General features: G+C 40.2%; 1 protein-coding gene across 2 annotated transcripts in view; it reads right to left on the bottom strand.

The window, feature by feature from the left end:
- Positions 1-3,568: 3,568 nt before the first annotated feature.
- Kpna3 (karyopherin subunit alpha 3) overlaps positions 3,569-12,238 on the bottom strand; it is a 72,408-nt gene continuing 63,738 nt past the window's right edge. Inside the window, exons 13-17 of one of the 2 annotated variants that reach the window (XM_087912171.1) lie at positions 9,890-9,994; positions 9,722-9,793; positions 9,410-9,572; positions 6,664-6,758; positions 3,569-6,091 (exon numbers count right to left, since the gene is read on the bottom strand). In XM_087912171.1, the coding sequence (XP_087768297.1) occupies positions 5,993-6,091; positions 6,664-6,758; positions 9,410-9,572; positions 9,722-9,793; positions 9,890-9,994 (534 nt within the window). In that variant the 3' untranslated portion in view covers positions 3,569-5,992. The remainder of the gene's footprint in view (positions 6,092-6,663; positions 6,759-9,409; positions 9,573-9,721; positions 9,794-9,889; positions 9,995-12,238) is intronic. The other variant, XM_087912172.1, reaches the window with a different exon arrangement.

Genomic DNA, 12,238 nt, shown 5'->3' on the forward strand with positions numbered 1-12,238 from the left:
CCCTTTCAGAGGGTCTGAGGTCAGTTGCCACCTCATCAACCAGCTGTTAACTCCTGCTCCAGGGGACTCAATGACCTCTTCTGGCCTCTGCAGCACAGCCCTCGCATACGCATGTACAGTTAAGAAATAGAAACAATGTAAGAGCTTAGACTAGGAGCCCTCGGAGTCCACCCCTGCTCTGCGATCTCAGTTTCTGCCTTCACCACCATGCTGCAACAGCTCCCTCAGTCCTTCCTACACTCCAAACCAACTTACTTCACTTTGCACAGTTCTTTCCTGTGCCTCAAGTTAATTCCATCCCCTCCTATCTAGAACCAGCCAGAACCCAAGAATCGTTCTCAATACTTCCTCTCCGCAGACTGCACCTCTCAGCATCACCAAACTAGTGTGTACAGCTGTGAGGCACCTCTGAGCCTGGCTCTCCATCTGTCACCTGTGTTTCACACTCACTAAACTGACTAATTATCTTGAAATGACTAAAGTTGAAAGACTCCGCTACCAACTAGCTGTCCTGATTAGAACTCATCTTTTGTGTACGTAAACAGGTTAGGGTAGGTCTCTGCCTGCCACCCCCCAGAGGCCAGAAGATGGCACTGATCAACTGGTGATGGAGTTATGGACACCTGTAACTGCAGTGTGGGTGCTGACAAATCGTGGGTCCTCTGCAAGACTAACAAGTGCTCTTAACCTCTGAGCCATCTCTACAGCCCCAAACACCATCTTCCCTTGCCCCCTTTGTGCCAATTTCCTACTGCTCAGTGCTGAAATCCTAGGCTGACCACCGGGCTGTCATCTGCCCCATCAGCCCCTTGCTGGCCCTACTTACCTCTCCCTCCGTTGATTCTCATTACAACCTTGCACACCCTTTTGTGCACCCCACAATGCCTCTGTAGTTTTCCCGCCTCCACATTTTTCAGTGAACCTGTCCAATCAACCTCTGCTCTTGCTTCACAGTTTGGAGAAAATACAGCTGAACAGATCTTCATCAGGTCAAGAGGGCTGCACTAAATCAAAAGCACAGCCGACCTTTAGGGAACGCTCACTAGCCTTTCTGAGCAGGCCTCTTCCTGACATTTGTTTAGCCTATGCCCTAGGGTAGTACCTGGCATGAGATAGGATGCTCAATTGCTCAATAAATACCTTAATGTTTCTAAAGGCTTAGTCAAAACCATTAAGAAAAAATTTACTGTCAAGGTACACATAGAGTTAAAAGAATATGATAAGGAAAATTGGACCGATAGTATGAAATTTAAATTTCAGACAGGCAGATGCCTATGTGATAGGGCAATGGAAGTTTAGGCTGTTCACTCTAGAGTTGGAAAATGACTGAAACTCTCTTCCCACACGAGAATTAAGGGTCGAGAGGACGGAAGCTGCCATTCCACGATAACCAGAAGCTAGTCACACTATTCATTGTTGAGGTACACTGCCTGTTTAAGGTGACAGGAACCAGGCCCAATAAAACATTGACAACCAGGACGGGGCCAAGGCATGGCTGCTCTGGTGTGTGTGTGTGGGGGGGCTCTTGTACCAACAGCTCCGCCTCTTCTGCTCTCTGAGAAAAACCAAGCACTAGTTCCAATCACACTTGTAATGACGGCCACTTAAGAGAAATGAGTTTGTACATGGATAGGAAACTCTAAAGCAACAGCAGCCAGAATTGCAGACTGAGCTCCTTTGAAGTGACTCATTACTTCTCAATCTTATCCCATAAAATGGCTGCCTCAAAAATCTGGTTTTATCTCCAAAATAACACATGGATGTAAATGTATGCTCTGGAACACAGGTTTGCAGCTGCATAAAACTGGTAAAAACTGCTACCCCATGAAGACATTCCTTATTTATCTTTCAGCTTAACAAGGTTTTGTCTTTGGACACCGTCATTGGAAAGGGAGCCATCAAAAGGTAGATGGTAATTTTTAAGGGAGTGCAGGGGCATGCAGAGGATACCATTCCGTAGCACTGGTACCCACTTTATTTAATGGTTCTGGAATGTGTACTCAGGGTCTAGAGCGTGCCACTTCATCTCTCTACTTTTTTTCTCCTGTATTACTCAATATCCTTTAAGCTTTCCAAGAGAACAAAATTCTTGTGTGATTTAGGAAGTGATGAGCATCAATCAGTTTTCAAACTGCGCTGCCTTGGGGCCGACACTAACTCCTAGAATGGCTGACCTCTGAGAACAGCCTACCACTATTCACACAGCAGACAGCTGCACACTGTCTCGGCTGGGCCTTTGACACAGGAGTTGACTTAGACCAATGGTGTACAAGGATGGAATTTAGGAATGTCACGTTCAGGTGTCTGGACTGGAAGAGGAAGAGGTGCTACTAGGACCTCGTGAGTATAAGCCACAAATGAGGCTAACCATCTCAAAGTGCACAGAACACCTCAACAATCAATTACCCAACAGCTTGAAATGGACTGAAATAAGTTGCAGTGCCGGTTGAGCTAAGAAATCATGGGGACAGACTGTACTCCCACAACCATTTTCCCAAACACCCTTCTTGAGGACTGATCTGTACATACATTTCCGAGTCTTGCAGTCCCAGTTTTTTGTGTCTGCATGAAAAGTTTCCTTTTAAGCTTCAAGGTGGGTTCATGAGCACTTTTTAGGCCAGTTGAATTAAGAATCAGCTTAACAAATATAAATTACACACTTCCTTCCCTTCAAGAGTTAAAGGTTTTTCAGAAGTTTAAAAATCATAGGTCAAAAGTGTTAAAAAAAATTGTCACAGGAAGGCTACCTGAAAGCCAGGTGCTGTTGGTTTACCTGTAACAATGAATGCCCGAAAGAGAAGGCACCTCGGAAGGAGCGATGGAAAGATCACATTATTACATTGATTTTCTTCTACATCTTTTACAGGTAGTCTGAAGTGACAGCATACAGAAGAATATCTCTATGCTCAAAAGTCCGGCTGCTTCTTTGTTCTTCTAACTAATCCAAGATTTCATTCTGAGCTACACTTCTACCTCGACAGGAAACACTTTCAGGTTATTTCAATGACTACTCTCTGTTACAATTACATGCCTTCATAGCTTAGGCAGCCTTACTCTGAATGACTAGTTTGTTGCATCAAAATCATAACCACACTATTTTTCCAAATAATGGTTTTCCCCCGAAAATACAGTTTTCCAGTACACTCAGATTGGCAGAGAATGGCATGATGAACCTATGAGCCAAGGATTGCCGGTCACCATCAGAAGCCAGGAAGGAACCCTTTCCAGACTGAGTGGAAGACAGCGTGGAACAGAGAGCCGGGCTTGACTTGACTTCTCGTCGCCAGAACTGCAACAGTTTCTGAGGTTTGAAGCCCCTGGGTCACAGGTTACTGTTTTGACAGCTTAGAGAATTATACACATGTTGGTACTTCTGATGTGCCACAAAATATTCTCTAGGTAGCTACTGGCTGGTCACTGTTGTGGTAAAAAGGAGATATCAAAAAACAAGGGCAGTCACTAATGCTTTACCATCACTGTGGCTGGCACTTGAAGATAATTCCAAAGTTAAGCTTAACCACACAGAAAACAAGCTAAACAATTATTTTCAGAAATAAATCTTTCAATGTTTTATCATATTTGATAGCAGCTTTTTTATTGGTTACAAAACCTAAGCCCATATACAAAATTAGGAACACGTTTAGATGCCTCTTTTGAAAGAACATTTTAGTTATTTTTAAACTGAGTTTAAAAAAAAATAAAAACAATGCAATTTTAAAACACTGTTTTGAAAACTTAAAAGTGCAGCAATACACTCAGTTCCTTTGTCTACGAAATGGTGCGATTCCAATTCAGGCCTGGTAAGGTCACGGCAAACTGAATCAAGCAGACGTCTGCACTGCTTGATGCTACTGTTACTAAAAGGTTAGTTTGCACTTAGGATGCGAGAGGAAATAGGGATCATCACAGTAGAGGCCCAATTTTCATCTCAATGTGTGCAAATTTTAGAAGGTAACTGTCAGTTAAGTAGGGAGAATCCAGAAGAAACTAAACTGGAAGGGGGACAATTCACAACATTAAGAAGATTTGGACTTTAAGGATTTCACCAAAGTTTGTGACCTTAATTCATTCTGACTTTGTTATTCCTACTTTTAGTGAACACTACACAGTTTCAAAATTTAGACAAGTGTTTGAACAGGATGCAGTTACCATATGAAGCTTTAACTCAAAATTTGGGTAAAGAAAAAAAGGCACAATGAACTTCAACTCAATTTTATGTGCACAAGAGTTGAAAAATCTGAGCCACCTTAAAGAGAAATTGATTCTAAAATTTATAAAACCTATAAATAATCAGAGGCCAAACCACTATATTAAAACAGATTCTCTAGCAAGTAAAAATCTTGCAGTTTAAACATACGCTTGTATCCATTTTAGATACAAGACAAAGCTCACTCTTTAAAGTGGCTCCACCTTGGCAGATACACACATTTGTAATGAAGCACACCTGCTGTGTTGTTTCTCAGTGAAAACACCCCAGCTGGCTCACAAAGCTCTGATGGCATCCGGCTCCTCTTCGTCACAGTAGACACGCCCCCATCTGAAAACTAACTTAGTTTAGATTTCTATCCCTTCACATCAATGCATTGGGAAATTAGACCCCGGGAACAAGAGCAACAGAACCATTTCTGTGACAGCACAAATTATTTAGTTTAAAAAACTGCAAATCCATATTCATTCATCAATATCTGGGTCAGACAATTTGCCAAAAGCAATGACTTTACATAGCAATACCGGATTTTACAGATGAGAGATCTCTGCAAATCGGGCTGAGTTAAATAACTGCACATCATTCCTCTACACAGATCCTGGCTTTCTCTTTAACATGTGCGGATGCTCTGAGTGGGATCGGAATGAGCTCCCCGATACTTAAGAATGAAGTCTTGGAACACTTCTAAAGAGTTGCTGGTTGGTTGCCACCACTTTATCAAAAGTACTGGTTACTAAGTAAAAAATGTTTTAAGACTAAATTACAGTAAACATGAAAGCTCCACAGTTTAAACCCAATATAAATCAACCATATCCAATTATCAAATTAAAATAAAAAAAAATAACTCCTGGAAGCTGAAAGCAAGGCTATCTTAAAACTTTACCAATGAGTATTTTAGACCTTTTCCATTCCTGTTTTGACTTATTTATTTATTGACGTATTTTTTTGTAGTCAGGGACTCTTGCTTTCAACTTAACAGAAGTTCAAGTCTGTAACAGGTTGCAGCTCAGGTAGAGACCATGCACAGCATTTGATTATTCAGAACAGCAGGAGCACACAGGCTGAGTGGGTGGTCAGATAGGGTTTGCTGTTCTCAAACATTAGGTACAACGGCGAAAGCATTACCACTGATATCTAAAGCTCTTGCTCCAACCCTGGCTTCTGAGGCAGATAATAAACACATCAATTAATGGTAGGTGAAGTACAGTTTTAAAAAACTTATCTTTTTAAATCAATAACCAAGTTTCTTGTTTTTAAGTTATTACTTTTTTGTGTCAGTTCCACCAATGAAAATCATTTGGCTTGTACTTTAATTCTTCCACATAAGAATATGAAAATATGTTTGTGGAGGACAATGATGGAGGCTCAGATCACACTGCACCTCTGTAGTCTTCCAACACGGATATACATCATACCAAAGTGTCTTGATCCACAGTGCACCTTTTTCCAAAGGAGTACCAGCGGGCAGCTGATACGCCACCACTATGGAGTATTCTAACTGGAGACTGCAGCTCTCAGCATGTGGCACCAGGGAACATGGAAAAATAGGGTAGTTGAGATTGTTAAGGAGAATTCTAAAACAGTTCAGGAAATCATGCATATGCATTTACAGTCCATGTGAGAGTGACTTTTGGCAACTGCAAAGTGACTGAGACATGGCTTGCTTTAGAAGCATCAAAACGAAGAGGCAAGAGTGCTGGGAGCCTTCTGCTGCTTGCTGTCTTATCGCTTGGTGGCCATCTGGTGGTGTTTGTATTGAATGAACGATGCTGCACTTAATGGACCTTAGAAATTAAATTCCTTTGTCTGGAGGTTGGCTGTTGGGTCAAAGTTGTAAGTACCTCCTTGTGTTGCTTCAGGAATGAGGCTGGGATCTTCATCAATCTATAAAAACAAAGAGAAAACTCCAAATGAATATTTTAACTGCCTAAAACTATCCAGGTAAATTAGCAACAATTTCATGATATTAAACAAACACAATTGAATAATTTTCAAAAGGTTCTTGGCTTAATAAGTTCCCATATCTGCAGATGCACTTCATGTGAGTGTCATTTCCAGAATTATTTCTTTTCAGTTAATAGATTAAAACTGTAACAAGAAATGCTTTTATAATTTTTCCTTATACTGAAGTTGTGGTAAAAATGTTTAAAAAAGTGATTAGTGCTGGGCAGTGGTGGCGCACGCCTTTAATCCCAGCACTCGGGAGGCAGAGGCAGGCAGATCTCTGTGAGTTCGAGGCCAGCCTGGTCTACAAGAGCTAGTTCCAGGACAGGCGTCAAAAACTACAGAGAAACCCTGCCTCAAAAAAAAATCCCCCCCCAAAAAAAAAAAACCGAGAAAGTGATTAGTGGAATATCTAACAGAAAACAATACAAATTTCGTGCACATTAAGAATGAGAAAAATTCTAAGTAAATGCCCATTACATGCAGACATCTGCATTTTAATATGTACTTACATCATCACCAGAGAAATATTGATCTATGATTTCAAATGCTAATTTATATATGTCTTCATTTTCATGTTGCTGCAAAACTTCAATTTTCTCCAAACCTGACAAAAAAATGTAAGAATAATTAAGGTGGTAGTAATCTGCATAATCTAGTTACAGAAAAGCTCTATGAACCTCAGAGTATGTCTTATCTCACTCAAAGATGACAGTCTGGAGAGGTAGCTCAGCAGTGAAGAGCACTGGCTGCTCTTCCTGAGGACCTGGGTAAATTCCCATCAACCACACACTGTGGAGCACAACCATCTATAGTGGGATCTGATGACCTCTTCTGGAATAAAGATGTGCATGTAGGTACATAAAATAAATCTTTAAAAAAAAAAAGTAATAGTCTGGAAGAACATACAAAAACCCAACCATCAGCTGAGTAATTCCTTTCCCCTTAAAAATATTTGATATTCCCTGGTCTCACAAATCAAAGAACAAATAAACAAAACCCCCAACTCAATCACCAAAACATTCAATCTGACAGAGATAACAGGGGTTTGTTTCTTGGTGCATGGCAAGTTAATGACAGTACAAGATCGGAAAACCTCCGAAAACGTTTCAATATAATCATGATAGCTCTTCCACAGTTTTCTGAATGTAGGTCTTTAGAACTAAATTAATGGAAGCTTTGCATCAAAAACACTGCATTTCAAAAAGAGAGTAAGTCAGGCAGTGGCAACGCACGCCTTTAATTCCAGCACTTGAGAGGCAGGGGAAGGCGGATCTCTGTGAGTTTGAGGTCACCCTGGTCTACAAGGTGAGTTCCAGGACAGACACAAAGGTATATGCAGAAGATTCGTCTCGAAAAAACAACGAAGTGAATAGCTGTGTTCACAGGTCTGAACAGCAGAAAGAGGAAGTTTTCAGAACACTCATCATTCATCTCCTTTTCAGGCTTTATGAGAGAAGACTGTGTAGTCAACTCTGAACTTGAGGTCCTCTGCTTCTATCAAGTGCTGCATACAGGTGTGCACACCTGTGCGCAATTGAGAGTATCTTTTATAGTTACACTGTACCATAGACTTCATGTACCAGGTGCACAAGTTTATGTATTTAAAACCTTAGTATTCATCCAGGAGATAACATTTTTTAACATTAAAACAGTTGAGTTTTAAAATATTATATACAAATCAGAATATGAAGAAATAGGTGTCAACACTAATTAATGAAAAATGCTTTATAAGACGATATTACACATTGTGATTATTACTCCAACAGGAACAAACATAACTTTAAAAGAAACATTAAAGAATTGTCTAAGCTATTCAAAATTACTGGGTTATGAACTTGACTACGAAATTAATTTTTATCTTAAAATATATCTTAAAACAAGCATGAGCATGAATTTGCTTGTATTGAAACCATTTACACGATCTTGAACAAAACTCTCACATACCTTTCTATTTTTACTGATCTGTGAGGCTATTGTATTTATTTTCGCTAAAGCATAAGTTGGGTAAACGACATAGTTAACAAAAATGCAAACAAATCATTATTTATAGTTTTATAGAAAATGTCTGGATACTTTAGTACATACAGAACAGGTACTTTTTAAGAACAAAATTTTTAAGTATGTATTTCATTATGTCCTTACCAGAAATGATAATACTAAATAAATGACTTCAGTCCTATTTATTTCAACACTTTTTTTAAATTTTTTTTAAATTTTTATGATTAATGTATCTTTTTATTTTATGTGCATTGGTGTGAAGATGTCAGATCCCCTGGAACTGGATTTTCAGACAGTTGTGAGCTGCCATGTGGGTGATGGGAATTGAACCCGGGTCCTCTGGAAGAGCAGTCAGTGCTTTTAACCGCTGAGCTATTTCTCCAGCCCCCTTCAACACACTTTTGTAACAATCCTAAAGTCTCTCCAACTTTGGGAATTCAAACAAGACACAGACAATTGGGCAACCACTACCCAAAGAAGAATCTACCCAGATACATGGTACTATGTATAACATAAAAATAATAGGTTTGCTTTGCCTAGATTTTGAGAATGGATTAAAGAAAGCTTTTACCTACTCGAGTAGTCCACCAGGCTTTTAACATTGTACACTGTGACTTCAAAATGAACACTGTGGTATGGTCCTCAGAACTGAGTTGTTGGGAGGACTTTAAGGACCATTAAGTAACGGGACCTACTGAAGGTTTGATGCTGGGGATCTGGCCTTAGAAGAGTTAGTAAAGCTTTTGCAGAACCATCCTCAGCATTACCTTACATTGTACGTTATTACAAAACACTGAGTCTGTCCCTGGGTCTCTCTTATATTCTCTCTTATGTGTTCTGCCCTGCAGCTCCCAACCACGAGGACTTTCCTAGAGGCATGCGTATCCATACATTGTACACAAATTGGAACAACCATTCCGTCTTAAGCTTTCACTTTCCAAAATTCCCAACTAAAGAAATCTTATTTTATAAGCACTTATCCTCAGATTATTTTTTTGTATGGCGATGGAAAACAAACCAATGTAATAATGAGTATTTCCTAAAATCTATCAACCTCCAGGAAAATTGATTTCATGACCAGTATTTCTAAAGTATGAACTGCTGTATTCTTTTGTGAAAATCCTTCAGCAATGCTAATATGCTGAATAAGACCAGGAAAATACTCTGGTCACTTAATAACAATGAGCCTATACTAATTTTCTAGTAAGCTGAGCTGAGAGGAACTAGTGTTTAAAACGCCAGTGTTCACCTACTCACCTCCGCATTCTTCTATTATCTCGGCTATTGTGCTTGCTTCATCACCAGCCATTATCAGGATGTTTTTAAGACCATCCAGAACCACCTGAACCACCTGAGAGTCTTTCACCGACAGTAAGTTACAGAATGGTGGTATTACATTTTGTTGTACAAGGTACTCCACCTAGACAATACAAAAGAAGATTTTATGAACTCTCCTTCCCTCTAGAAACTGGAGTAGAGACGAAAACGTTCAGTAACTTCTAGGAAGAAGAAAGAAGTGTCCGTGCTGCAGTTAGTAACAGTGACCAGTTACATTTTTTTCAAACTCACTTGGTCTTTTCTGCCACTTATTGTTAAGTTGCTAATGGCCCAAGCAGCTTCTTTTTGTGTTCCGAAGTCCCCCTGGAGAGCAAAAACAAATTCATGAAATAAATTCTTTACCCAAAAGTCTGGGTTGTAATAAATTAAGGTAAACAATGTATTAATGATATGACTGACCTTAGCAAGCTGGTGAATGATCATGGGGATTAACCCAGCATCTATTACAGCTTGAACTTGCTGCTGATTGCCTGCTGTTATATTGGAAAGGAACCATACTGCTTCCTGTAGTGAACAAAATATGGGTCAGTTTTATTGGAAAAACTATATTTAATATCTGTATTTTTCTCATTTTAATGTTATAAATATTTGATAATAAAATCTCCTGAGTAGGGTTAGAGTGATCGTGTCTAAAATGTAACGGGTTAAGACCTCCATTTTATTTGACTTACTATCATTTTATGTGAGTCTAGTGTTTGTAAACGAGTAGACGGAAGCGCCCGTGCATGTCATGGTGCGCATGTGCAAGTCGGTACTTCCCTCCATATGCGGTTCCAGAGACAAACTCGGGTTGTCAGGTTTACACGGCGAGCATTTTTACATGTGATTTAGCCAGCTCAGACCTACCATTTTATTAAAGGGGAAAGAAGCCTCCATCCCTAATACTTCTGTGTCCACTTAAACCAGTATTTATTCAATAATCTGTAAGCCTAGCTAAAGCTACGTATTGTTCTAGGCAATGGTGATACAGCAACAAATAAAACAGACCCAAATCTTTAGCCTAGGGGGCACATTTCATTCTCTTTTTGAAAGGCAAGCCAGAAGAATGGAGTTTCCAAATACTTGTCAACACTACTTGTATTAAAGAGCTTTAGTTTATTGGAAAGCATGAGGTGGGGGAGAAGGATCACTGGGTAAGGCGCCGAAGTCCTGACGCTCAGCACCTGCCTTGAGATGCATGGTGACAAGCGTCTGTACACACAGCTGCAGAGAAAGCAAAACCCTAATATACAGTCAAGGACAGCCATCAGTGAAAGTCTGAAGGTTCCTCAAAAAGCTACCACACAATTGCCATGACTCAGCAACTTCCAGTATGTCAGAAAGGAAATTAAACCAAGGACTGAAACAGTCCCTGAGGGGTCAGTGTTTTCTGCAGCATTAATTACAACAGACACTAGGTATAAACAATCCCAGTGTCAACCAACAGGCAAATGAGGAAAATGTGGCACATTCATACGAACAGAATGACTTATTCAGCCATAAAAGCGAATCAAGTCAGGGCTCTGGGAGGTGGCTGAGCTGGGGAAGGGCTTGCCATGCAAGCATGAACATCTGATGGATCTCCAGCATCCAGGTAGAAGTTGGGCTCAGAGGCATCTCTACCTGGAGCACAACCGAGGCAGAGAGAAAGGGTCTGTGGCGCTCATGTCCAGTGAGAGACCCTGACTCAAAATCCGAGGTGGAGGAGCTGGAGAGATGGCTCCATGGTAAAGAACACGGACTGCTCTTCTCCAGAACCAGAGCTCAGCTCCTCGGAACCACACTGGGTGGCTGACAACCGCCTGTGCCTCCAGTCCCGAGAGCTGATGCCAGATGCACACACCCATCCGCCCGAACAGACAAAGACACAGAATTAATAATAAAAGCAATTTTAAAAAATACATGTAGAGGGAGGAGAGAGGAAGGGAGGGGAACAGAGAAAAACGTACAGTTCAATAAAATCAATTTTTAAAAAAAGGACAAAAAACACATGTAGCAAGTAACTAAGGAAGATACCTGATGTTAACTGTGGTTCTTCACACACACATTCACAGAAAGGGAGAGAGAGAGAGAGAGAGAGAGAGAGAGAGAGAGAGAGAGAGAACTCTATAATACATTGTATTAAATGAACTTTGAGAACATGGTATAGGATAGCCAAAACAATCCTGTACAATAAAAAAAACTTCTGGAGGCATCACAATCCTTGACTTCAAACTCTACTATAGATCTGCGCCTGGTATTGGCATAAAAACAGACAGGAGAGCCAATGGAACCGAATGAAAGACCCAGATATCAATCCACACACCTACAAACACCTGATTTTTGACAAAGAAGAAAAAAATGTTAAATGAAAAAAAGCATATTTAACAAATGGTGCTGGCATAACTGGATATCACCATGTAGAAGACTGAAAATAGATCTAAGTCTATCAACATTCACAAAGCTCAATTCCAAATAGATTAAAGACCTCCACACAAAGTCAACCACACTGAACCTCATAGAAGAGGAAAACACACTTGAATGCACAGGCACAGGAGACCACTTTCTAAATATAACCCCAGCAGCACAGACACCGAGAGAAACAATAACTGGAACCTCCTGAAACTGAGAAGCTTCTGTAAAGCAAAGGACATGGTCAACAAGACAAAATGACAGCCCACTTCACTAACCCCACATCAGACAGAGGACTGATCTCCAAAATATACAAAGAACTCAAGAAACTGGTCACCAAAAGAGCAAATAATCCAATTAAAAAAAAAAAGGGATACA

The sequence above is a fragment of the Myodes glareolus genome, chromosome 12, assembly GCF_982192425.1.
Source record: "Myodes glareolus chromosome 12, mMyoGla1.1, whole genome shotgun sequence".
NCBI classification, from domain to species: Eukaryota; Metazoa; Chordata; class Mammalia; order Rodentia; family Cricetidae; genus Myodes; species Myodes glareolus.